The sequence below is a fragment of the Hypanus sabinus genome, chromosome 12, assembly GCF_030144855.1.
Source record: "Hypanus sabinus isolate sHypSab1 chromosome 12, sHypSab1.hap1, whole genome shotgun sequence".
Taxonomy (NCBI): Eukaryota; Metazoa; Chordata; class Chondrichthyes; order Myliobatiformes; family Dasyatidae; genus Hypanus; species Hypanus sabinus.
This window is the reverse complement of record NC_082717.1, coordinates 45,731,582-45,757,546: the sequence shown is the minus strand read 5'-3', so window position 1 is coordinate 45,757,546 and position 25,965 is coordinate 45,731,582. Positions and strand designations below refer to the sequence as shown.

Sequence of the window (25,965 nt, the reverse complement as noted above, 5' to 3'; positions counted from 1 at the left end):
GGCTATACAGAACAGTGTTGGCAGAGGCAAAAAGAAACAGACAGGCAAGTCTGATTCTGACCACTGAGAGGTATAAAATTGTGGAGATTATTAATTAGAAATTTCTATTATCTAAGGCCACAAGCTATGGACTTCATCCAGAATCGCATAATGTGATCCTCAACTGAAGGCAACAAGACCATTGAAACAATGATGCCAGGGCATAAGCTCTTGCCTAATAAAAAAAAACGAATGTGACTGATTCATTTCTGTTGATCCATGGACAATCCCAATAGTCAAACTATCTGACTTTAAGACCACTGGTTTATCAAAGGCTCATAAGAAAAACATAATTAGTGCATTCAATACTGTATGACAACAAACAACTGTTGAAGTTCCATTGCAAAAAGAACACATTATCTCCTCAGTAGCTCTTTGATTAACTTCTGTCAATTCAAGAATGTCTATGAATGGAATTGAAATTTTTCTAATAGGCCCTCTAGGGTAAATTACAAAGGATGGCTACAGGCGAAAACTGCCATCTCCTATGAAAGGTAGCTTGGCCCACAGAGTATTTCCAATGATTTCTGTTTCATTTTAATCAGTCTGATTGAAAGTAACAATGTGATCAGGCAAGTAACCTGCTTCAAATATGCTGTATATAGAATTGAAATGTGATGCTCAGAATACTCACTCTGTGCAAATTTTGTTCTGTTTGTAAAATTTGTGCCTTGCTGTGAACAACCGTGAGATGTATTTTGCCATTTCAATGTCATCCTGAGGGGTAAAGAGAAATAAATTAATGTTGCAATTACAATTATCACTTCTCTCAATCTGTAGGTTTAAAAATACTTTGTATATGCTCTGTCAGGAATATATTTAGCATCATTAAGTTTGAAATATTAACAATCCAGTGAATCTCACAACAGAAGTAATAAATATATTAATAACTTTTCATGTTAAAAAATGTCAGGTCGAGTTGTTGTAGGGAGATTCTCCAGGGTACATTGTTTTAAATTAACACCATGGAAAAGTGAGAAGATAGACTGCAGGCCTTTAGAGGAAACATCTGAAATTTTCCTCTTTTCTAACACCTCGCAGCAGCTAACCAACCAATAAACTATACCTGTGGAACATATACATTTCTTTAGCTGCCTGGTACACCCAAGGAGTGATGCTCCTAACCATTCAGCAAAAGGGCTGAATTATAAAGTGGAATCTCAGTGCTGCTCCTGTTAAATTCGCAGTGTCTTTCTTGCTCCAAATCCCACAGCTGCACCAATGATATCATCGAGTGTTTTTTTTAAACTAGCATTGCCACTGAGAAGTGAAAAAGGGTTATAAAGAGGAGAGCTGGGCATGGAAATCATGCCTGATGCCTAAGGATTACTCAAAGAGGATAGGGTCTTGTCAAATTTCTGAAGTAATGTGAAATAGCTTAGAGATAATCATCACATTTCTCTTCAGATTATCAATTTTCAATTGCAAAATGCTGGAAAAAAGGTATTATGTAATTGAATTACTGGGCTACAGTGCTGGAAGCTAGGATAAGAGGTCAGAAAAGATCAGAAGTATTATAGATAATTCTTTTTAGTTGACTACCAGACCCAGAAGGCAGTGCTGAAGTATTACTGAAAATCGCAGTACTGCAAAGAGGTCTGAAGTGCACAGCAATAATAGCTCCAGATACTTACTGTGTGAAACAAAACAGTTTCTTCTTTGCTTGTTAATTCTACATTAATTGAAGACTTATTGTGTGTAATATTTCCAACCTCATTCCATCTGTGGGGTTAAAAATATCTTGCATTATTCCACGCCTGAATTTTAGTTTCAGAGTTTGTCAGTTCAGACAATACTATCTATTTGACCAATAAGCACCCAAGTCTTATTGGACCATGCACTGAAATGATGGGTCCAAAGAAAATCACTCAATCTGAAAACTGACTAATAGGAACAGGAACCGTGCCAAAGATAACAGAAGGAAAAGTTATGCAAAGACTCAGCATATATAGTCCTGGCACGTACTTCTGTGCTCTCAGAAGAGACTGTTGATGAGTCACTTGACCCTCCTCCTGACTTATAAATGACACTGTGTAGGGCGCTATATAAAGCAAAAACATCTACTGAGGAGAAACTGAATAGAACAAACATTCCCAACAACAATTCAAAGTTCAGCTCAGAAGTACACTTGAATGTCTACGCTTTTATATCTGTGCTTACCTATATGTTGTAGTTGGACGTCCATTCCTGAGCTTTACAAATATTCCCATAAAGGAAATGCCAATAAAAGCATCATTTCCAATGCTGTCCTGTTAAAAGAAAGCAAGTATTCATGATGAAGCAACATGGCATGTCGGCATTCATCCTGCAGTAATGCTGAGATCAGCATACCTCAACTTTCCAGCCCCTCTTTTAATATCTCCTTACTGAAGGAGAAAAATCAGTATGGTTTAGGCATGAAACTGGCACAAATCGTGCTTGAGGAGCAACTTGGATCGGCTCCAGTTTGGCTACCGTCACAACAGGTCAATAGGAGATGCCATTTCATTGGCTCTTCACTCAGTTCTGGAACGTCTGGACAGTGAAGGTGCTTACGTCAGGATGCTCTTCACTGTCTACAGCTCTGCATTCAACATCATCATCCCCTCAGAACTAATCAATAAGCTCCAAGGCCAAGACCTCCATACCTCCTTGTGCAACTGGATCCTCGATTTCCTCACTTGTAGATCCCAGTCAGTTCAGATTGGCAACATCATTGCCTGCACAATCTCCGCAAGGGCACGTGTGCTTACTCCTCCCCCCCACCCCCCACTCTACTCGTTTTATACTTACGACTGTGAGGTGAAGCACAGCTCTAATGCCATATTCAGGTTTGCTGCATATAGGAGGGAGATTGGCTGAGTAGTACCACAACAACTTCTCACTCAATATCAGCAAGACAAGTTAGCACTGACAACAGGAGAAGGAAACCGGAGGTCTATGGCACACTGCTGATTGTGGAATTAGATGTGGAGAGGATCAACAACGTTAAACTCTTCATTGTTACCATTTCAGAGGGTAGGTCCTGGGTCCAGCATGCAAGTGTCATTACAAGAAAGCACAGTGGCATCACTACTTCCTAAGGGGTCTGCCAAGATTCAGCATGACTTCTAAAACTCTTAACAAATTTCTACAGATATGAGGTGGAGGATATATTGACTGGTTGCATCATAGCCTGGTATGGAAACACCGACGCCAGACAATCCTACAAAAAGAAACGGGTACAGCCCAGTCGCAGTAAAGCAGCATCCATCAACAAGGACCCCCACCAACCAGCTGATGCTCTCTTCTTGCCGCTACCTTTGGGAAGGAGGTACAGGAGCCTCAGGACTCACACCACCAGGTTCAGGAACAGTTATTACCTCTTAACCATTAGGCTCCTGAACCAGAGGTGATAACCACTTTCCCAACACTGAACTGGTCCCACAGTCTAGGGACTCACATTCAAGGACTCATCATTTCATGTTCTTGGCATTTATTGCTTACAGTCGGTCCTCCTTATCTGCGGGGGATTGGTTCCGGGGCCCCTTCAGATACCAAAAAACGCGGATGCGCAAGTCGTTGGGCTTTAGGACCTGGCAGAGCTCCAGAACTTATTTAACCTGTCTCAGTGTGGTGGACTTTAGGACCTGGAGGAGCTTGGGACTTGCTGCCCGGAGTGTTTCTGTTCCGGAAAAGAATCACGATTGAAAATAAAGTGGAAATAATAAAGAGATTGGAAAGAAGTCATTGGAAAAGCATTAGGCTACAGTCAGTCAACGATCGGAACAATTTTAAAGGATAAAGTGAGAATAATAGAGCATGAGAAAGCCCTGCCCCAATGAAAGTTACAATTATTACTAAGCAACGCAGTGGTTTAATTATTGAATACATACATTTCTTAAGTGTTTTATATACATAGGAAGGTAAAATATATACTATATACTAAGACAAATGTTTGACTAACTGATGCTAAATAATACCAGATGTACCTGTTCCGACTTAGAGAACTTCCATGTTTTTTTTGTTTCCCGATGTGCGGTAACATATACACATCCTCCCGTATACTTTAAATCATCTCTAGATTAATTATAATACCTAATACAATGTAAAAGCTATGGAATTAGTTGTTATACTGTATTGTTTAAGGATAATGACAAGAAAAAAAATTCTGTACATGCTCAAACAAGTGTTGGAGAGAGAACTTCCAGGTTTTCCCAATCTGTGATTGGTTGAGTCCGTGCATGTGGAACCCGCGGATAAGGAGGGTACTTACATACTTAATTTATTTATTATTGTTATCTTGTTTGGGTTTTCTTTTGTATCTTTCTAGTCACTGTAAATGCCTCCAAGAAAATTAATCTGAAGGTTGTATATGGTGACATATGTATTTTTGTAATAAATTTACTTTGAACTTCAAGGGCCTCACAGAATTCCCAACATCTGGCAGGTGCCCTCTGGAAAGTATCCTGTTCTTAATCTAAAACACCATCAAGATCGCAAATACATTACTGGATCCAAGTTTTAATGAATCCTTCACCCAACACCAGTCTTAAAAGCAGGAGTGCTTGAATGGGAAAATCAACAAAGATGGAACAGGAAAGGGATGGTCTACATTTTAACTTTACATACCTGCTAATCAGGTTGAATTTAAATTTCCCCAATAATTAAATAAGAAGCATTATGAAAATGTTCTTGAATCTGAAGATGAACTACGCCATATGTGATTCACCACTACTGAAATATAGAATTAGCAATAGAGCAAGTACAGCCTACAGCAGCTTGAAAACACTTAACTAAACTTTTGGATATTATGCAGGTCCAACTAATTAATTTTTTTGGAATCCTAGAAGGAATGCTGCTGGACGGTACTTAACATTTCAAAAGACATACTTAGCATTCTTGAACTGCTAAAGCACTTAACAATTGTTCAAGTAACTGTTAGAATGATAATAATGCTAACGGTAACATAGAACATAGAATAGTACAGCTCATTACAGGCCCTTCGGCCCACAATGTTGTGCCGACCCTCAAACCCTGTCTCCCATATAACCCGGCACCTGAAATTCCTCCATATACCTTTCTAGTAGTCTCTTAAACTTCACTAGTGTATCTGCCTCTACCACTGACTCAGGCAGTGCATTCCACGCACCAACCACTCTCTGAGTGAAAAACCTTCCTCTAATATCCCCCTTGAACTTCCCTCCCCTTAACTTAAAGCCATGTCCTCTTGTACTGAGCAGTGGTGCCCTGGGGAAGAGGCACTGGCTGTCCACTCTATCTATTCCTCTTAATATCTTGTACACCTCTATCGTGTCTCCTCTCATCCTTCTCCTCTCCAAAGAGTAAAGGCCTAGCACCTTTAATCTCTGATTATAATCCATACTCTCTAAATCAGGCAGCATCCTGGTAAATCTCCTCTGTACCCTTTCCAATGCTTCCACATCCTTCCTATAGTGAGGCGACCAGAACTGGACAGAGTACTCCAAGTGTGGCCTAACCAGAGTTTTATAGAGCTGCATCATTACATCGCATCTCTTAAACTTTATCCCTCGACTTATGAAAGCTAACACCCCATAAGCTTTCTTAACTACCCTATCTACCTGTGAGGCAACTTTCAGGGATCTGTGGACATGTAACCCCAGATCCCTCTGCTCCTCCACACTACCAAGTATCCTGCCATTTACTGTGTACTCTGCCTTGGAGTTTGTCCTTCCAAAGTGTACCACCTCACACTTCTCTGGGTTGAACTCCATCTGCCACTTCTCAGCCCATTTCTGCATCCTGTAAATTCTCTCTGCAATCTTCGACTATCCTCTACACTATCTACGACACCACCAACCTTTGTGTCGTCTGCAAACTTGCCAACTCACCCACATCCAGGTCGTTAATAAAAATCACTAAATGTAGAGGTCCCAGAACAGATCCTTGTGGGAACACCACTAGTCACAACTCTCCAATCTGAATGTACTCCCTCCACCACGATCCTCTGCCTTCTGCAGACAAGTCAATTCTGAATCCATCTGGCCAAACATCCCTGGATCCCATGCCTTCTGCAGACAAGTCAATTCTGAATCCATCTGGCCAAACATCCCTGGATCCCATGCCTTCTGACTTTCTGAATAAGCCTACCGTGTGGAACCTTGTCAAATGCCTTACTAAAATCCAAGTAGATCACATCCACTGCACTACCCTCATTAACGTGCTTGGTCACCTCCTCAAAGAACTCTATCAGGCTTGTTAGTCACGATCTGCCCTTCACAAAACCATGCTGACTGTCCCTGATCAGACCACGATTCTCTAAATCCCACAGATCCTATCTCTAAGAATCCTTTCCAACAGCTTTCCCACCACAGACGGAAGGCTCACTGGTCTATAATTACCTGGACTATCCCTACTACCTTTTTTGAACAAGGAGACAACATTTGCCTCCTTCCAATCCTCCGGTACCGCTCCTGTGGACAACAAGGACATAAAGATCCTATCCAGAGGCTCAGCAATCTCATCCCCCGCCTCGCGAAGCAGCCTGGGGAATATTCCGTCAGGTCCTGGGGCCTTATCTGTCCTAACGTATTTTAATAACTCCAACACCTCTTCTCCCTGAATATCAACATGCTCCAGAACTTTAACCTCACTCATATTATCCTCACCGTCATCAAGTTCCCTCTCATTGGTGAATACTGAAGAGAAGTATTCATTGAGGACCTCGCTCACTTCCACAGCCTCCAGGCACATCTTTCCACTTTTATCTCTAATCGGTCCTACCTTCACACCTGTCATCCTTTTGTTCTTCACATAATTGAAGAATGTCTCGGGGTTTTCTTTTACCCTACTCGCCAAAGCCTTCTCATGCCCCCTTCTTGCTCTTCTCAGCCCCTTCCTAAGCTCTTTTCCTAAGCTCTTTTCTTGCTTCCTAAACCTCATGTATGCTGCCTTCCACCTGACTGGATTTTCCACCTCACTTGTCACTCATGGTTCCTTCATCCTACCATTCTTTATCTTCCACACTAGGACAAATTTATCCTGCAACATCCTGCAAAAACATCCTGCAAGAGATCCCTAAATATCATCCACATGTGCATAGTACATTTCCCTGCAAAAACATCATCCCAATTCACACACGCAAGTTCTGGCCTTCTAACCTCATAATTCGCCCTTCCCCAATTAAAAATTTTCCTGTCCTCTCTGATTCTATCCTTTTCCATTATAATTCTAAAGGTCAGGGAGCGGTGATCACTGTCCCCCAGATGCTCACCCACTGACAGATCTGTGACCTGACCCGGTTTGTTACCTAATGCTAGATCTAGTATGGCATTCCCCCTTGTCGGCCTGTTAACATACTGTGACAGGAATCCATCCTGGACACACTTAACAAACTCTGCCCCATCTAAACCCTTGGAACTAATCAAGTGCCGATCAATATTAGGGAAGTTAAAGTCACCCATGATAACAACCCTGTTATTTTTGCACCTTTCCAAAATCTGCCTCCCAATCTGCTCCTCGGTATCTCTGCTGCTACCAGGGGGCCTATAGAATACCCCCAGTAGAGTAACTGCTCCCTTCCTGTTCCTGACACCCACCCACACTGACTCAAAAGAGGATCACGCTGCATTACCCACCCTTCCTGTAGCTGTAATAGTATCCCTGACCAGTAATGCCACCCCTCCTCCCCTTCTGCCCTCTCTATCCCTTTTAAAGCACTGAAATCCAGGAATATTGAGAATCTATTCCTGCCCTGGTGCCAGCCAAGTCTCTGTAATGGCCACTACATCATAATTCCAGGTATGTATCCAAGCTCTCAGTTCATCACCTTTGTTCCTGATGCTTCTTGCATTGAAGTACTCACACTTTAGCCCTTCTACCTTACTGCCTTTATACCCTTTATTCTGCTGCTCTTTCCTCAAAGCCTCTCTATATGTTAGATCTGGCTTTACTCTTTCACTTCTTTCACTGCTCTATTGCTCCGGGTCCCATCCCCGTTGCAAATTAGTTTAAGTCCTCCTGAACCATGCTAGCAAACCTACCTGCAAGGATATTGCTCCCCCTCGAGTTCAGGTGCAACCCGTCCAATCTGTACAAATCCCACCTTCCCCAGAAGAGATCCCACTGATCCAAAAATCTAAAACCCTGCCCCCTGCACCAACTCCTCAGCCACGCATTCAACTGCCATCTCCTCCAATTCTTACCATCACTATCACGTAGCACTGACAGCAATCCTGAGAACGCCACCCTTGAGGTCCTGTTCTTCAGCCTTCTGCCCAGTTCCTGAAACTCAAACTTCAGGACCTCACCTTCACTTCCCCCCTCGGACTGTCACGCAACAACCTGCTTCCGGCAGCCTAGGTGTGACTACCTCCCTGTAGCTCTCAACTCTGACTGCCTCATTTTCCCTTATGAGTTGAAGGTCATCCAGCTGCTGCTCCAGATTCCTCACACGGTCTTCCAGACTGCCCAGCCACAAGCACTTCTGGCAGATGTGACTCTGTGGGAGAGGGGAGTTCCCCCAAGACTGTCACATCTCACAGGAGAGGCACATTGTATTCTCAGGAGGCATTGTAAAGACTAACTGGGAACAAACTCGTCCTCCGCCTCTTCTCGTCGAAGTCTCTCGAGTTAAAGCCTCAAATCTCCACTCCTTCACTGGCCCACTCTGCTTTCACCTAACCTCGATTGCCCAATCAGCTGCTTTCTGCTGAGTCTGAGCTATTCAAACCTTGACTGTCTAATCAACAACTTTTACAATATAATTTACAACCGTAAAGTATACCCTATACTTTACAATCATAACAACCTTTACAATATACTTCGGTGATACCAGATTCAAGTTACTTCTGTCTGCTTGGTATAGACCATTTTTTTTTTGCAGAAGTAGGTATTTTTCTCTCCTTTCTCCCACCCCCCCCCCCCCCACCCACCACCCAAAAGCAAGATTGAGCAGTTCGGAAATACATTTGGAAACAAAACCAAATAATTGAATGGCATGCTATAATCATTTAAATCTTAAAGCTATTAATAGCAGACCATAGCATGGTTCATTATGGAAATGAACCCCTTCTGAAATCTTCTGGTTTTCCCCTCTGCAGCACTGAAAGTGCTTTCTTTACAATGTGTCTTCATTATCATTTGTTGAAAATTGTACAAAAGAGGAACAGAAAATGCTAGAATCTCTCAGTGGGTCAGGCAGCATCTGTGGAAAGAGGAACATGTAACATTCCAGATCTGAGATCCTTTGCTAAAATTAAAATAAAAAGCAGCAAACCACTTTCTCTGATGAAGGGACCGCAATCTGAAACATTAACTCTGCTTTTCTTTGCAGAATCAGGTTTATTATCACTGGCATGTGTTGTGAAATTTGTTAACTTAGCAGTAACAATTCAATGCAATGCATAATATAGAAAGAAAAATAAAACAATCATTAAGAGTAAGCACATGTATGTTTATTGAATAGACTAGTAGTAGTGCAAAAACAGAACTACAGGTGTCCCGTTTTTCGAACGTTCGCTTTACGATACCTCACTGTTACAAAAGACCTACATTAGTTATCTGTTTTCGCTAACAGAAGGTGTTTTCACTGTTATGAAAAAAGGCAGCGTGCGCAATGAGCAGCCAACCTCCTCCCCCAGAACTGCACTCTAGCCAGCATTGCTTAAACATGTGCCTGTGAGCATCTGTGCTTTATGTCGATTTATTTTGTGCATCCGTTAGCAAGATGAGTTCTAAGGTATCAGAGAAGCGTAAAAAAGCACGTAATGGTGTTACACTTAGCGTAAAACTAGACATAATAAAGCGTTTCGATCGTGGTGAACAAAGTAAGGATATAGAGAGTTTGGCTCAGGGTTTGTGGAAGTTGACGAAGATGATGGTGAAAAGGTTTTGGAATCCCATGACCAAGAATTGACAGATGAAGAGCCGATGAAGAGGAAAGGATAACAATTGAAACCGAACGCAGTAGCAAACGGCCTGAAGTCGTCCAGGAACTAACATGAAGCAATTGCGTGAGATTTTCGCTGCGATGGACAATGCTGCAATGACTGCAGAAAAATATGACTTTAATTTTGAAAGGGTACAGAGGTTTAGGGCATATTTGCAGGATGGTTTGAGTGCTTACAAAGAACTGTATGACAGAAAAATGTGCGAGGCTAAGCAGTCAAGCATACTGTCATTTTTCAAGCCTTCCACATCAGCCACAGCAGACGACGAAACTCGACTTTCGACATCGAGACAGGCAGACATAGAAGACGACCTGCCTGCCCTGATGGAAGCAGACGACAATGAGATGACACCCCAGTCTCCCACCATCCCAACCTCCGAAGACTGAGCCTAACACATAACCAACAGTGTTCTCACTGTCTTCCCGATTCTGGTAAGTGAAACTACACTGGACTAACATTATTTCTACTTTATATAGGCTGTGTATTTTTATGTGTTATTTGGTATGATTTGGCAGCTTCATAGCTTAAAGGTTACTGGAAAGAGTGTTTCTGCCGAGAGCGCTTGCACCATGTGTTTCTGCCAAGAGCACTTGCGCTAAGTGTTTCTGCCAAGAATGCTTGCGCCGAGTGCTTTTGCTGCGAGTGCTACCGAAAGCGCTTGCGCTGAGTCTTTCTGCCGTGAGTGCTTGCGTGAGATTTTCACTACAGTTGGCAATGCCGCAATAATTGCAGAGAAGTATTCCTACTTTATATAGGCTGTGTATTTATCAGATTATTCCTGCTTTTACTTTATTTTAGCTTTTATGTGTTATTTGGCATGATTTGGTAGGTTATTTTTTGGGTCTGTGAACGCTCAAAAATTTTTGCCATATAAATAAATGGTAATTGCTTCTTCACTTTATGACATTCTGGCTTACGAACCATTTCACAGGAATGCTCTACCTTCGAATAGCGGGGAGACCTGTAATATGTATTTAAAAGAAGAGGTAGTGTTCATGGGTTCAATGTCCATTTAGGAATCCGATGGCAGAGGGGAAGAAGCTGTTCCTGAATCATTTGAGTGTGTGCCTTCAGGCTTCTGTACCTCCTTCCTGACAGTAACAATGAGAAGAGGGCATGCCCTGGGTGGTGGTGGTCCTTAATAACAGACTTCACCTTTCTGAGGCACTGCTCCTTGAAGGTGTCTTAGGTACTATGGAGGCTAGTACCCAAGATTGAGCTGACTCATTTTACAAATTTTTATAGCTTCTTCCACAGACACTGTCTGGTCTGCTGAGGGTTTCTAACGTTTATTCTGTTTTTATATCACTCTGAAAATGGACATCAATCCTCACTGATACAGAATATTAAATTCTATTACACATTCTCTTTTACATTGCATCAGTCCCATGAGAAGAGTATTTTGAATACAATGGCAAATACATTTACAACGCACAGGTAAAATGCTTAACCGTAAGCAAAACTTTGTCTGAAATTAAGTTAGCTTCTGATTACCTTAGCCGGAAAACTTTCTTGCCCAAAGCCTTCAAGTTGTTCCACCTCCTTGATATATAGCAACTCTGCCTCTGCAGGTGGCATCCCACTAGAGAGACAACAAACCCTTAATAACAATGCTGTTCGGAATTCAAAGTATAAGATATCAGAGATCAATATAAGAGTGAAGAAGAAGGAATTCTCAAAGAGAGAGGTTCAAAGAGAGATGTTCTTATCTACATCTGTTTTTACATCATCAACACAGCCAAGTGAGTGTTAAAACAATGATTCACAGCTGGGGGTAAAACTGCAGGTGCTGAAATATGAAATAATAACTTAAAATACAGGAAACAGTAAACAGGTCAGATGGCATTTGTGGAACAAGAAAAAGAATTAATGTTTCAGGTTCAGAATCTTTTAACTTAAATGTGAAAGGTAACTCAACACATTTTGCACAAATGCTGGCTGACCTGTTGACTAATTCTAGCATTTTCTGTTTTTATTTCAACTGTGCATCTGAGTTTCCATCCAATATTAGCTTTTCAAAGGTATTCACTCCAAGAAAATAGCATAGAATTATACATACCTTGTCAACGCTCAAGGTTAGGATATTTTACAATGCAGTAATTTTGATACATTGATAGTAAGGTAGTTAAAAAAAAATAAAATGAAAGCTGGGATCTGTCCAAAGCAGTCTCATGAATAAGCACAAGTGTGCTAACAAATACTTATAGTGGTATCAGACTATAACATGGCATCTATTCTTAGTATTCTGATGTGACAGCCAATTGAAACTGAGGTCTTATAAATCATTGTACCTGGTTATCTGGCCTAAATTCTGCTGTGCTGAAGACCTTCTTACCTGTAGGCCTGGTGTTGCATTGCTACCCTCATTGTCATTTCCTCCAACATCCGTTCATCCTGAGTCCAGTCCTGTAAATATAATCACAGAAAAATAAATCTTCCACCTTATCATACTTATTACTACAATTCGGCATACATAGTACAAAATATTGAAATTTAGTGTCGTTATTGTTGCTTGGGTATCCTTGGGCAAGACTGCATTTAACTTTTTGCTTACATCAAGTGAGGCTCTGACATTGATGAGTTCTACTTACAACAAAACTTGGCATTCCTTTGGACAGGGGGAGGAGTTATATTAAACCATGCTTCCCACTTCCACTCATGGGTGCTGTAGGAAATTTAGGTAAGGTTACAACTGGATTTCACCAGCAGGCATTGCTTCATCTTTTGTTCCGCCAAAGATATCCCAACATTTTTCCCCAGAGATTCCGCTGCCTTTCCAAGATCTCAGAGAAAGATCACCAGGGCCAATTAGAATTTCTATTCTGCCAACATTCTTGAGGTTTGCAAACTTGCACAACAAAACCAATGAAAAGCAGCATATTCTAGGATTCCAAGAAGCTATTAGAAGAGAAAATAAAATTTGACTTATTAAAGCCATGCTCAATCCAAATACCAAACGCACATGCAAATTTGCCAACTGTTTCCCAACAACAAAGCACATATTAGGAACAGGACAAACCACTAAAGACATACCATCAGTTTCTCCAAGGCAGCAAATTGAACAGATACGTTGCAAAAATTATTTTCTAAAGAGCTACCTTCAAACCATGCCCACGGTTAGACATTGTATTGCCTTAAACAATGACAAAAAGGTTGCAACTGTGCCTGGCTGATTAATTAACACAATGAATTCACAGCTCAATCTTTGCAGCACTCTATTTTTTGGGTTATCGGGTCAACTGATTTATTTGATAAATCTGATAAATTTAGAAAGGTTTAACTATTCTCAAGTGAATTTGACATCACTGCTATGTACCTAAGTGATGCCTGCAACTACCTTTCAAACTCATCCTCAAACGTTAAAAAAATAATAACAGCTCTTCCAGCAAAAAGTTGTGGTGTAATGGTTGCAGATGAGAAATTATCCAATGGGCTTAATTTGAGACATGGCTTCAGAACGCTTAGATCAACCGCACCTGCAAAGTTAAAAAGATTTTCTTCCAATTTAAAGAGAAGAAGAAAAAAACACCCTGAAAGAAATCAAAAGTGTTTGATGTTCATACAAAAAATAACTTCAGATGTGCGGTCATGCCTTGGCATGGAAATCAGAAACAAAAGATAGCACCCTTCAGGTGTAGAGCTGCCTGCAGGCATGAAGTGCTGCCTTTGTATTATTTTGAATCAGGTTTTAGCATATTTCACTGACAGGAACGAGCTTCAAAGGCAGCTCCAGAGCACAAGGCATGGGAGATCAGCTGGGGTGTTTGCTCTCCTGGCCTAGAACATTGCACCGGTGAAAAACAATATGGAGCTTTTAACATTGCACTGATTTTGCATGTTGTGCTGTTTCTCATACTGATAAACCTTCCATTTGCAATACTTGTACATATGCAAGTTTTCGTAAGAGTTGTTCAGATGTGAGGAGAAAGAATGGCAATATCAAAAGTTCATGCGGTGGAATGTTCAAGAGAGCACAAGTAAATGACTAAAGCCTAACTAGCGGGCTAGTGGAAGTACCAGAAAGGACAACTGTTTATTGTTGAAACCACATACATTTATTTGTAAACTACATAGTTTCCTATTGAAATTTTTAAAAAACTTTTTAAAAACTCTATCGCAGTAAACAATGTTCAAATTTGTTTTTCCTGTTGAACATTTAGCATGTATTTTTGTTCACAAGGTTCTGATAATGGGCATGAACTAATGGGTTTCTCGCCAGAATTGGGAAAATGTGCTTAGTATATATTGCATATAACCAAATCTTACAACAGTAAAGAACAGGAAAAGCTAGTTGGCATGGCATGACTAGACTGGCTCTTTGAGACTAGTTCCAGCCACTTGCTCTTCCCCCATTGCTTTAAGTTCTTCTTTGACTTGGCTCCTACAACAAATTTATGGTGTTACTATATGTAATGCAGAGATTACATATCTTGCATAGGAGTTAAATAATAACTCCCAATTTGGTTTCAATCAAAGCCTAAAGTTGGGCTCAGTAACTGCTTTTAATAGATAAACTACTTTTAATTTGCATCCTTCCTCATCAGCCTAATTCCAATACCTCTACCACATGTTTGCAATGTCAAGCACCCTTTTAATTTGGTTGCCTCCATTTTCAATTTTGAGATTCGGTGCTATAAAACAGAACTTATCTTAAACACAATGATTTTTTTTCTGATTTTGGACACTTCAGTAAGAAGATTTCCAATTCAATCAAGAATCAATGCCCCACATCAAAATGGGGAACCGCTTGCATGACATCTAAAAATGCATTGCAAATCACAAAAATGTATTCTCGACTGATAAAACAGAACATGCAAGAGAGTTGTATGACTGAATGGACAACAGCTAGTTAGGGAATATCCAATAATTTATACATTTCCACCTGAGTTCAAATCCTTTGAAAATAAATTCAAAGAATTGTTGACAAGACAGGAGCTCATTTAGCACATTGATTTGATGCCATTTCTACATAGCGCAATCCTATAAATTTGTTATCCTACTCTTCCTTTGAAGCTCTATAAATTATTCTCTCCCCTGCATCCTTATAAACAATGAATTCCTGATCTCAACTACCCTTTGATAAACATATATTTGACATGGTGGATGAGGTAGCAATCAAATGGCCTGCTTTCCTGAACAACATCATTCATTCTAGCAAGTGGACAGTATTACATCACATCCATGACTTGTGCATTGTAAATGGGGAGAAGGCTTGTGGTGTCAGGAGGTTGGTCTCATAGGGTATCAACCATCTTAATCTCTTCTTGCAGCCACTGTATTTATGTGGCTGGTCCAGTCATATTCCTGGTCAATTAGTGGTCTAAAGGAAGGACATTGATGCTGGGCAATTCACTGATAGCAATGCCTTTGAATATCTTCAGGAGTTAGTGTGAGTTAGTATAAGTGAGTGTGTGCTCCCACACTATGTACACAGGCAGTTCTGCCAGAGCAATGCAAGTGCTTAATGGTTAGTGCCCCTATGGCAGGAATGTGTACGTTATGTATATCTATATGTATGCCGCTGGACATCACCAGTTGATTCCTGATGTCCGATATCAATACAAGGACAGATCCTTCCAAGTAGCAATCAACTACTTGAGCTTTATCATTAAGACAACTTGCCAGCCCTGTAACATGATATGTCTTTGAGGCAATGTTTGCATTCTGTTGTACATTGTAGAATTTAGTTACCTATTCAAGACATCTAGAGTCAACACAGCATGGCTTTGAATGCAATATGCTTTTACAGTCTTGGAAGTTACTGATCAACCATTTGGCTGTGAGCAGGCTCATGTGCTAAAGTCTTGAATGCACACAATGGTGATACTAAAACGAATAGTAATATTAAACCAGTGAAGATACTTCAAAGTCAAGCAAAGCTTTATTGCTCAGCTTTACAACACAGAAACAGGTATCTTAACCTCACGTACCCAGGCTAACCTTGTCACCCACCTACATAAATTCCATTTGCCTGCATTAAGTTGATATCCATCTTTGCTTTGCCTATTTATACACCTAAATAGTTCTTGAACTGAGTCATCGTGCCTAACTCCAACAATTCCTCCACCTAAGTGCAGGCAGGCACTCTTACCCATTTGCTCCTGAGATCCTTACAAAATCTATGTACATAATATTCATCCTATTACACGTTCCAAGGTTGTCAAGCCGAGGAGTGGTAGCGGGGACAAGCTCCCACTATCTAAAAGTGCTCCTCATGGCATGCGCCTCAAATAGCTTCTGGCAACCAAGTCTGACTCCTGGCCTTCTCGTGTGGCTTAGCCTCTAATCCTAGTGGAACTGTTTCTACTGACAGGAGAAGGGGTGAAGGCAGGTCCTGGCGCCTTAAAACCAGTGCTTTGGGTAGAGGAAGCTCATCAGCCTGGGAAGGCAGTCCATCTAAGAGAGGGAAAACTCTGATTTCAAATCTCCGCTGCCTTGCAGCCATACCCACTCATGGGAGAGCCTTCGGGAGTAAACCCCGAGGACAAATCCGGAGCTGGAGTCCCTAAGGTAGTCCGCCGTTGCCTTCAACCTTGCTCCCTGCAACGACACTAGTGCCAAGCTGTATCAGCCCTTGCCCTTCCCTTGGACAACATTGGTGGCCTGGAGAGGGGAGACGTGCTGCTGAGGCAACTGACAGTCTTCCATACAACCTTGCCCAGGCCTGCACCCTGGAAACCATTCCAGGCGCAGATCCATGGTCTCGCGAGACTAATGAATGCCATCATATTACACGATATTTCTGAACAATTCTCAAAAATTTGGCTTAACTTTCTTAGTTCTCTTTCCCTTTTCTATTGTTTTCACAATATTATTTGACTATCAAGTGTGAGGTGTTGCTCTTTGGGAGGTCACAAACCAGGGTAGGACTTGTACAGTGAACTGTAAGGTCCTGAGGAATGTGGTAGGACAGAAGGATATGGGAATACAGATCCATTATTCATTGAAAGTGGTATCACAGGTAGATAGTGTTGTAAAAAGAGCTTTTGGCACCTTCCCCTTCGTAAAACAAAGTATTGAGTACAGGAGTTGGGATGTTAGGCTGAAGTTGTATACAACACTGGTGAGGCCTAATTTGGAGTATTGTGTGCAGCTTCGGTCATCTCCCTAAGCATATCAATAAGGTTGAAAGAATACAGAAAAAATTTACAGAAGTTGGTGGTACTTAAGCACCTGAGTTATAGGGAAAGGCTGAAAAGGTTAGAACAATTCCCTGGAGTGTAAAAGAATGAGGGGAGATTTGTGCCTATCTAAGACTCTCCTAAATGTCCCTGATATATCTGCATCTACCACCAACCCCACCCCAGCAGTGCGTTCCATGCACTTGTATGCAAAGACCTATGTCTGACATCCCCCCCTATATTTCCCTCCAATCACCTTCAAGGTCTTCTCACATTAACCATTGCGACCTTGGTGCTGGTTGTCCACTCTATCTCTGCCTCTTAGCATTTTGTACACCTGTATAAGGTCACCTCATCCTCCCTCACTCTAAAGGGAAAAGCCCTAGTTCACTCAATGTGTCTTCATAGATCGCACTCTGTCATCTAGGCAGCATCCCGGGAAATCTCTTCAGCACTTCCTCATCCTCCCTAAAATGAGGCGGCCAAAACACAATTCTCCAAGGGCGGTTCAAGCTGTAACTGTACTTCATGATACAGGAACTCAGTCCCCACTGACTACCAAAGGCCAATACACCATATGCCTTCTTAACCGCTCTATCAAACTGCATGGCAATTTTGAGAGAGCTATGGACTCACACTGCTAAGAATTCTGCCATTAACTTTATATTCTGCCATCAAGCTTGATCTTCCTAAGTGAATCATTTCACTTTCTTCTGGATTGAACCACACCTGCCACTTACCAGCCCAGCATTTCACCTTGTCAATATCCTGCTGTAACCTGCAACAACCTTCTACACTGTCCATAAAACTGGCAACTTTCATGTCACGTGTAAAACTAGTGACTTACTTTTTCATTGAATTTATATAAAAATCACAAAGAGCAGGAGTTCCAGAACAGATCGCTGTGGAACACCAAGGGTCACGGGCCTCCAGGCAGAATACTCTCCATCTACTACCACCCTCTGCCTTCTTCCGGCAAGCCAATTCCGAATCCATGCAGCCAAGTTTCTCTGGATCCCATGCCTCTTAGGTTTCTGAATGAGCCTAGCAGGAGGAATTTCGTTGATGCTGAAAGTTCAAGTGTGCATCCAATTGGAGTTGATATTTCTTTGTAAAGTGGGCTGAACCATTTACAAAGATGTACATATCCTCTAAATTTAAAAAGCTATGCTGGGAGGGGTCATCAAAATACATCTTGCAAAATTCACATTTCCAGAATTTTTGATCAATATAATTTTTCTCCAGACTGGTTTATAGGGTGATTTTTCCACTATACTTACCATTGGGAACAAGACATATTCCCTGAGGAAATCCTGAGACTCATACTGCCCATAATCTCCAAAATCAGCTGCAATGAGAGAGAAGAGATTGATTAGCTGGTGGTTCTGTTGAATAATGTTGTAGATTTAAAGGTAAAATGAATGATAACCACACCACAAATATTGCTGGAAGACTAAATGTATCACTGGGGCTGAATGTGCAAACAATATTATAGCTAGCAAGGTAAGAGCTAAAGTCAGAAAGTGAGGACTTTCTGAAACCATGAACAACTGAGAGTGAACTCTCCCAATTAGTTATGATAGTGAAAGGCCAGTTAATAGCAGCTTGGACAAATGTTCTGAACAAGGCAGTGGAATACTTAAACTCAGTTAATTACATAATTTGATGATTTAAGATACTGAATTCTGTTAAGAAGCAGCTGCTTCACAAATGTCCATAGAAGGAAATTTGGCCCCCAAACCAGTTTGGTTCATCTGTGAGAACAGAGTGGGTAACTCTTAACTGTTATAAGTCACCCAGCTGCATATAACCACATACATAAACACATGAAGAATGTATGAAAACTGGACAGACTGGGTGGTCTTTTGTACTTTTGACAATCCCCTTGTTGCTACAGATGTTACTTGACCTGCTGAGCTCCTCTAGCAGACTGTTTGTTGCACCAGGATCCAGCATCTGATTCTTTCCATGTTGCCTTCATTTCCCATTGTCCTGCTGTCCAGCTCAATAATACATGGAAGCACATACAGTTGTATAGTCATTGATAATTTCCATCCATTGTATCAGACCCTATCATCATCTCTGGCCAACAATATCCCAATGATATAGAGGATCATTGGACCTCAGACCCTAAACCTGACTTTCATAGCATTAAGTCAAATACAGGCAAGAAAATCTGCTTTTTATTTCAATCCACACTCCTTCAAAAAATGATTTTATCTGAAAAAAATATGTTGCTATACTAAGAAAACTGAAGAAATAGAATATACTCTCAGTGGGTGACTTCAAAATACATCAGCAAAGCACCATCATTGGCTGAACTGGCACAGTCATGGAGAACAACATTTATTGAACTCAGCCTGCAATAGACAATGACAGAGAGTGATCTTGCTGCCAAGTGGAGGTAGCTAAGTCTTCATAGATAGGAACACAATCCACGACAGTTGGGTTAAAGGAAATAACTTCAGAATAGGTCTTGCAGCTCAAAACCAGTCATCTTTGAAGTACTGAGAGACATCAGCAGCAGCAGAATTATACCTCATTTTATTTTATACCTTCAAGGCCAAGGGAATGTATTAGGGTCCAACTCAACAAAGCTAAAGTACACAATACACCATGCACAAGACAATGAAATCAGCATGGAATAAAGAGATGCTATACCTCACTTACAGTAGTCATGGTCCATCCTGGTGGCTACAACTAAACAGCAAAGAGGAGTAGATCTTGGGGTATGGTGCTCACAAGATGTGGGCTTTGGTGATGAAGGTCTATAGTATTTTCTCAGCCCTGGCCTTTGTTAACCATTTGGCATGTTATGTAAGCAGCTGGTGGATATTTTTAATTTATTTTAAATGGTCCATGTGAAGTGTGGGAATAGGTTAAATTATACTTCCTAACATTAACAAGTATAGCAGGAGAAACGAGTCACAATCGTTTTAGAGGTTGACGCATATGGAAGGTACAAGATGTTCCTTGCAGACTGACTACATCTCCAGGAAGTGATTCTGGCACTTAACTGCTGACACTACAATACATCCACCAGACTGAAAGTTGCATGGATTGCATACATTCTTCAATTTTTTTTTAAAAAAAAGAGGTTGACACCCAGCATCTTAAAGGAAAGCAGCCTAAGAAAGAATGGGAAACCACCACACAAGGGAAAGACAGGCAGAGAGCTGGGGAGACTTCAAAGTGCATTTCTCTCCATAAAAGAGTCCCTGTGTTGGAAAATGGCAGTGGTGTAGTAATGTCTGAGGATTATAGTCAGTGCTAAAATTGAACACCATAGGTAGGCTCTGCTGTACAAGGGAGGTAGAGAAAGAGTTCAAGGGCATAGTGGTAGGAGATGTGAATCATATATTATGTTTCCTCCCTGTTGTTTGGATCAAGAATATTACAGAACAGTCCTAAGTGGGGATGGTAAGCAGCCTGACATCAAGGTACACACTGGAACTAAAGATAAAGGCTAAAAGAAACACGGGGCTCTGCCACATATATTACAAGACCTCTACGGTTGCTTATCTCTGGCTTACTTCAAGTTCCATTTGCACTGGAATAGAATGATAGGTTAGGTGAATATGCAGCTAAAGGGAGGATGTAGGAAGGAAGACTTTTGATTTCTGCGTCATTAGAACCATTTCTGGGGAAGGTAAGACTTATATAAGCTGGAAAGTTTGCATGTGTACTGCGACAGGTCCAACCTCCTAAGATTTACAAGTGCTGTTGGAAAGGAATTAAACTAAGAACAGGGCACAGAGTAAATACACAATTGTTTGGGGGGGGGGGAGGGGTACACTCAAATCTAGAAGGTAAACTAAGCCAGTATACAGAGCAGACATGAGAGTGATTAAACACTGGTAGAAAAGTAAAGCTTAATTGCATCTACTTTACTGCAAGAAGTCAGCCTAGTAAGGCAAATGATGTTAGATCTCCATGTGGAAATGTGATATCATCATTATCATAGAGACAAGCTTGAATAAAGGGCAGAACAGACAACTCAACATTCCAGGGTAGAGAAATTTCAGGCATGACAGGGCTGGATGAAAAGATGTAGCTAGCTTTCTACTGTTGCTTAAGGAATGCTTTATGGTGGTAATGAGGGAGAATATCCTCAAAAGCTCTACAAATGAGGCTACAAGTGAAGAACTTAAACAAAAAAAGGGGTGATCACTTTATTGTGGATATATGGAAGACTTCTTAACCATCAGCAGCAGATACAGGAAATACATAGAAACATCAGAGATATGCAAGAGTATTAAGGTTATAGAATCAGATTTATTACCGCTGAAAATATGTCCAAGAAATTTGTTGTTTTTCCAACAGCAGCACAAAGCAAGATATAGAAATTACTACAAGTTACAAAATAAATAAATAGTGCAAGAGAGTAATAATAAGGCAATGGACTGTTCATGGGCTGTTCAGAAATCTGATGGTAGAGGGGAAGAAGCTGTTTTTAAAGTGAATCTGAAATAAAATCTTGGTCCTTGGCAAATGTGAGGTGAGTGTAGAATAGGCTGATATGCTGGAACATGTTGACATTAAGAAAGAGAAAGTGCTGGAACTTTTAAAAATCAATAGGATGGATAAATTTCCAGGGCTGGATGGGATATACCCCAGGTTCCTATGCCTTTGGCGATGATCTTAGTGTCCTCACTGGCAGCAGGAGTACCAGAAGTTTGTTGCTGAGTGCCGTTGACTCATGGAGACCCTATGAATAGTGTAGTTGTCTATGTGGCAAGACACTGAAGTAGATTGCCAAGCCTTACTTCCATGCGAGTAATACTGCTGCTCAGGTTGGGACCTGGCTGGATTCGAACTCAGCACCATCTGCCTCAAAGTCCAGCGTTAATGCCACTACACCACCAGCCAGAAGATTAGAGAGTGAGAAATGTTATACTTCTGTTCAAGAAAGGTAACAGGGAAATTATAGACCAGAAAGCCTTACACCAGTGGTGGGCTAACAATTGGAGAAGATTCTTAAAGAACAGGATTTACAAGCATTTGAAGAAGCATTGTCTGATTAGGGAGTGAACATGGCTTTGTAAGTGCTAGGTCATGCTGGAGCATGATTGAATTCTTAAAGGAAATGACACAACAAATTGATGAAGGCAGATCAGTGGGTATGGTGTATATAGATTATAGGAAGGCATTTGATAAGGATCACTACAGTAGGCTCATTCAGAAAGGGGCATGGGATCCAGGGAAACTGGGCAGCATGGATTCAGAATTGGTTTACCCACAGAAGGCAGAAGGTGGTAGTGGATGGAATGTATTCTGCCTGGAGGTAGGTGACCAGTGGTGTCCTGCAGAGATCTGTTCTAGGAACTCTACTCTTTGTGATTTTTATAATGATTTGGATGAAGAAGAGGAATGTAGGATTAGTATATTTGCAGATGACATGAAGGTGGTTGGAGATGTGGATAGTGTAGAAGATTGTCATAAGTTAAAATGGGACATTGTTAGGATACAAAGCTGATTCGAGAAGTTCAAACTTGAAGATAAAATACAGTGCTAATGGTAAGATTCTTTACAACATGGGAGAACAGAGGAATCTTGGGGGTCACTTTTATACATCCAAAGTTACAGTGCAGTTTAGTCAAGAGGTGTATGATGTAGGTGCTGGTGTGTTTGTTGGCCTCCATTAGTTGGGAGATTCAGTTGAAAACTCCAGTTAGACCACACTTGGAATACTGTGTTCAATTCCGGTCCGCATCATTATAGGAAGAATATGAAACCTTTATTAACCTGGATGCTCCCTGGATTAGAGCATGTCTTATGAGGACAGGCTGAGTAAACTAGGGCTTTAACACCATCCAGCCCAGGATCTTAAGGCACAAACTAACAGAGATGGGAGTAGACTCACACATGGTGGCTTGGATAACGGACTACTTGACAGACAGACCTCAGCATGTGCGGTTGGGAGACTGTAGGTCTGACACTTTGGTCAGCAGCACAGGAGCGCCGCAGGGGACCGTGCTCTCTCTGGTCCTGTTCACCCTGTACACATCAGACTTCCAATATAACTCGGAGTCCTGCCATGTGCAGAAGTTCGCTGATGACACGGCCATAGTGGGGTGTGTCAGGAATGGTCAGGAGGAAGAGTATAGGAAACTGATACAGGACTTTGTGATATGGTGCAACTCAAACTACCTGTGTCTCAATATCACCAAGACCAAGGAGGTGGTGGTGGACTTTAGGAGACCTAGGCCTCATATGGAGCCAGTGATCATTAATGGAGAATGTGTGGAGCAGGTTAAGACCTACACGTATCTGGGAGTGCAGTTAGATGAGAAGCTAGACTGGACTGCCAACACAGATGCCCTGTGCAGGAAAGCACAGAGTCGACTGTACTTCCTTAGAAGGCTGGCGTCATTCAATGTTTGTAGTGAGATGCTGAAGATGTTCTATCGGTCAGTTGTGGAGAGCGCCCTCTTCTTTGTGGTGGCGTGCTGGGGAGGCAGCATTAAGAAGAGGGACGCCTCACATCTTAATAAGCTGGTAAGGAAGGCGGGCTCTGTCGTGGGCACAGAACTGGAGAGTATGACATCGGTGGCAGAGCGGAGGGCGCTGAGTAGTCTACGGTCAATCATGGAAAACCCTGAATGTCCTCTGTACAGCACCATCCAGAGACAGAGAAGCAGCTTTAGCGGCAGGTTGCTGTCAATGCAATGCTCCTCAGACAGGATGAAGAGATCATTACTCCCCAACGCCATTCGGCTCTACAATTCAACCACCAGGGGCAAGACATGTTAAAGTGCCGGGGTTAAGACTGAGCTTAAGTTACCACTCAATGCACTTTAGTAAACTATTTAAGAACTTTTTAAAAGCTATTTATTAATGCTTTTTGGGAGGGTGATTTTAGATGCATATCATATTTATACTGAGTTAAATACTGTATGTAATTAGTTTTGCTACAATAAGTGTATGGGACACTGGAAACATGTTGAATGTTGAATTTCCCCTTGGGGATGAAAAAAATATCTATCTATCTATCTATCTTTTCCCTTTGGAGAGGAGGGAGATGAGAGGCGACTTGATAGAAGTGCACAAGATGATAAGAGGCATAGAGTAGACAGCTAGGAACTTTGTTCCCAGAGCAGAAACGGCTAATAAGAGGGGACATAACTTTAAGGTGCTTGAAGAAAGTATTGGAGGGGGTGGATTCAAATGTAGCTACTTTTACACAGAGAGACGTAAGTATGCCGAATGCAATGCCAGGGGTGGTGGCAGAGGCTGAAACATTAAGGGCATTCAAAAGACTCTTAGATAGGATGAAAAAATGGAGGGCAATGTGGGAGGGAATGGTTAAATTGATTTTAAAGTAGGTTAAAGGGTCAGTACAAAAGGTCGAAGTCCCTGTACTGTGCTGTACTCTCCTTTGTGTTCTCAGTTTAGTATAATTTGCTAAAATAATGTCACCATTGTCACCCTACTGCTATCTATTGGACACTCCTGTAAACTTTATACGTTTAAGCACATTGTTCATAAAATGGCTTTACTACTGCTGTCAACATTGCATTTTAACACAAATTCAAATCCGTCCTTTTACAGAGACTCGCATAAACAATCTCTACAAATACAGCTCTTGTTACATACCAATGAACTAGATCCTGAGATTTCTCTTAAGACTCAGAACAGCTGCACTGCATTCCTGTGTTCCTTTACACCTACATGACAATTTCACACTCAGTAGGTGCCAGGAATTCAATTCACCCTAATGCCATTTCACCTGACAAAATGGAGAGCAGTTATAAATAAGGAATTCCAAATTATTCATTGCAGTCAACATGTGTAAAGAAAGAGGATCAACATTTTCTTTTACTTCCTATGTCCCTTTTGAGACAATCCAAAATTCTTTACAGCAATGGAATCCTTAAAGTTTAGTCATTGCTCTAATAATGTAGGAAGGCAGCAGCTAATTTAGAATCACCAGGCCCCCACATGCTGCACTTTCAGAACCAGATACTCTGTTAGTAATATTGGCAAAGATACCAAGAATACCTAAACAGTGGCCTCTGGTCTTCTAATATCATTTCAGAGAGCAGATGAACATGTTTTTAACAACTCATTTGAATAGCTAGTCCTTTGTTCATGCAGACAGGAGATTCTGTGGATGTGAAAGATGGCACGTTGCTGGCCAAGTGTCAGCGTCAGGGGTGACTCGAATCGGGCCCACAAAGTGGGAGAGTGAACAGTCAGAATTCTTGGTACATATTGGTACTGATGACGTAAGTAGCAAAAGGGATGAGGTACTTAAGAGAGCATAGAGGAAGTTAGGTAGAAAGCTGGAACCAGGATCTTCAGGGTAGTAATCTCTGGATTGCTACCGGTGCCATTCACCAGTGAAGAACAATATGATTTGGCGGATAAATGCATGGCTGAGGAATGGGTGCTGGGAGCACGGTTTCAAATTTCTGGATCGCTGGGATCTCTTCTGTGGAAGGTATGACCGGTACAAAAAAGACAGGTAACACCTGAAACTGAGGGGGTTCAATATCCTTGCAGGCAGGTTTGGGGGGGGGGGGGGGGGGGTTTAAACTGATTTGACAGGGGGATGGGAACTGCAGTGATAGGGCTGAGAACAGGGCAGTTGGTGTACAAATTGATGAAGTGTGTAGTGAGACTGTGAGGAAGGACAGGAAGATGGTAGGACAAAATTGAAAAGGGATACAAGACTGAAGGTGTGATATTTGAATGCACACTATACAGAATATGGCTGATGATCTTGAAGCGTAGTTTTGGCCGGTGTGATGTGTGGACTTCCCTGAGCTGTGGCTGAAAGAGAATCATCGTTGGAAGCTTAACATCCAATGATACAGGTAGGCAGAGTGGTTGTGGTGGCTCAGTTGGTTAAAAAAATGTAATCATATCCTTAGGAAGATGTGACATAGGATCTGAAGACCCAGAATCTTGTG

At 41.5% G+C, this 25,965-nt stretch overlaps 1 protein-coding gene across 1 annotated transcript in view; it reads right to left on the bottom strand.

The window, feature by feature from the left end:
* The window catches only part of LOC132402834 (tyrosine-protein phosphatase non-receptor type 14-like), a 248,338-nt gene that overhangs the window by 47,845 nt on the left and 174,528 nt on the right, over positions 1 to 25,965 (bottom strand). Inside the window, exons 5-10 of the mRNA XM_059985852.1 lie at positions 18,331 to 18,398; positions 12,265 to 12,335; positions 11,424 to 11,511; positions 2,200 to 2,288; positions 1,674 to 1,761; positions 674 to 756 (exon numbers count right to left, since the gene is read on the bottom strand). Coding sequence (XP_059841835.1) covers positions 674 to 756; positions 1,674 to 1,761; positions 2,200 to 2,288; positions 11,424 to 11,511; positions 12,265 to 12,335; positions 18,331 to 18,398 — 487 coding nt within the window. The remainder of the gene's footprint in view (positions 1 to 673; positions 757 to 1,673; positions 1,762 to 2,199; positions 2,289 to 11,423; positions 11,512 to 12,264; positions 12,336 to 18,330; positions 18,399 to 25,965) is intronic.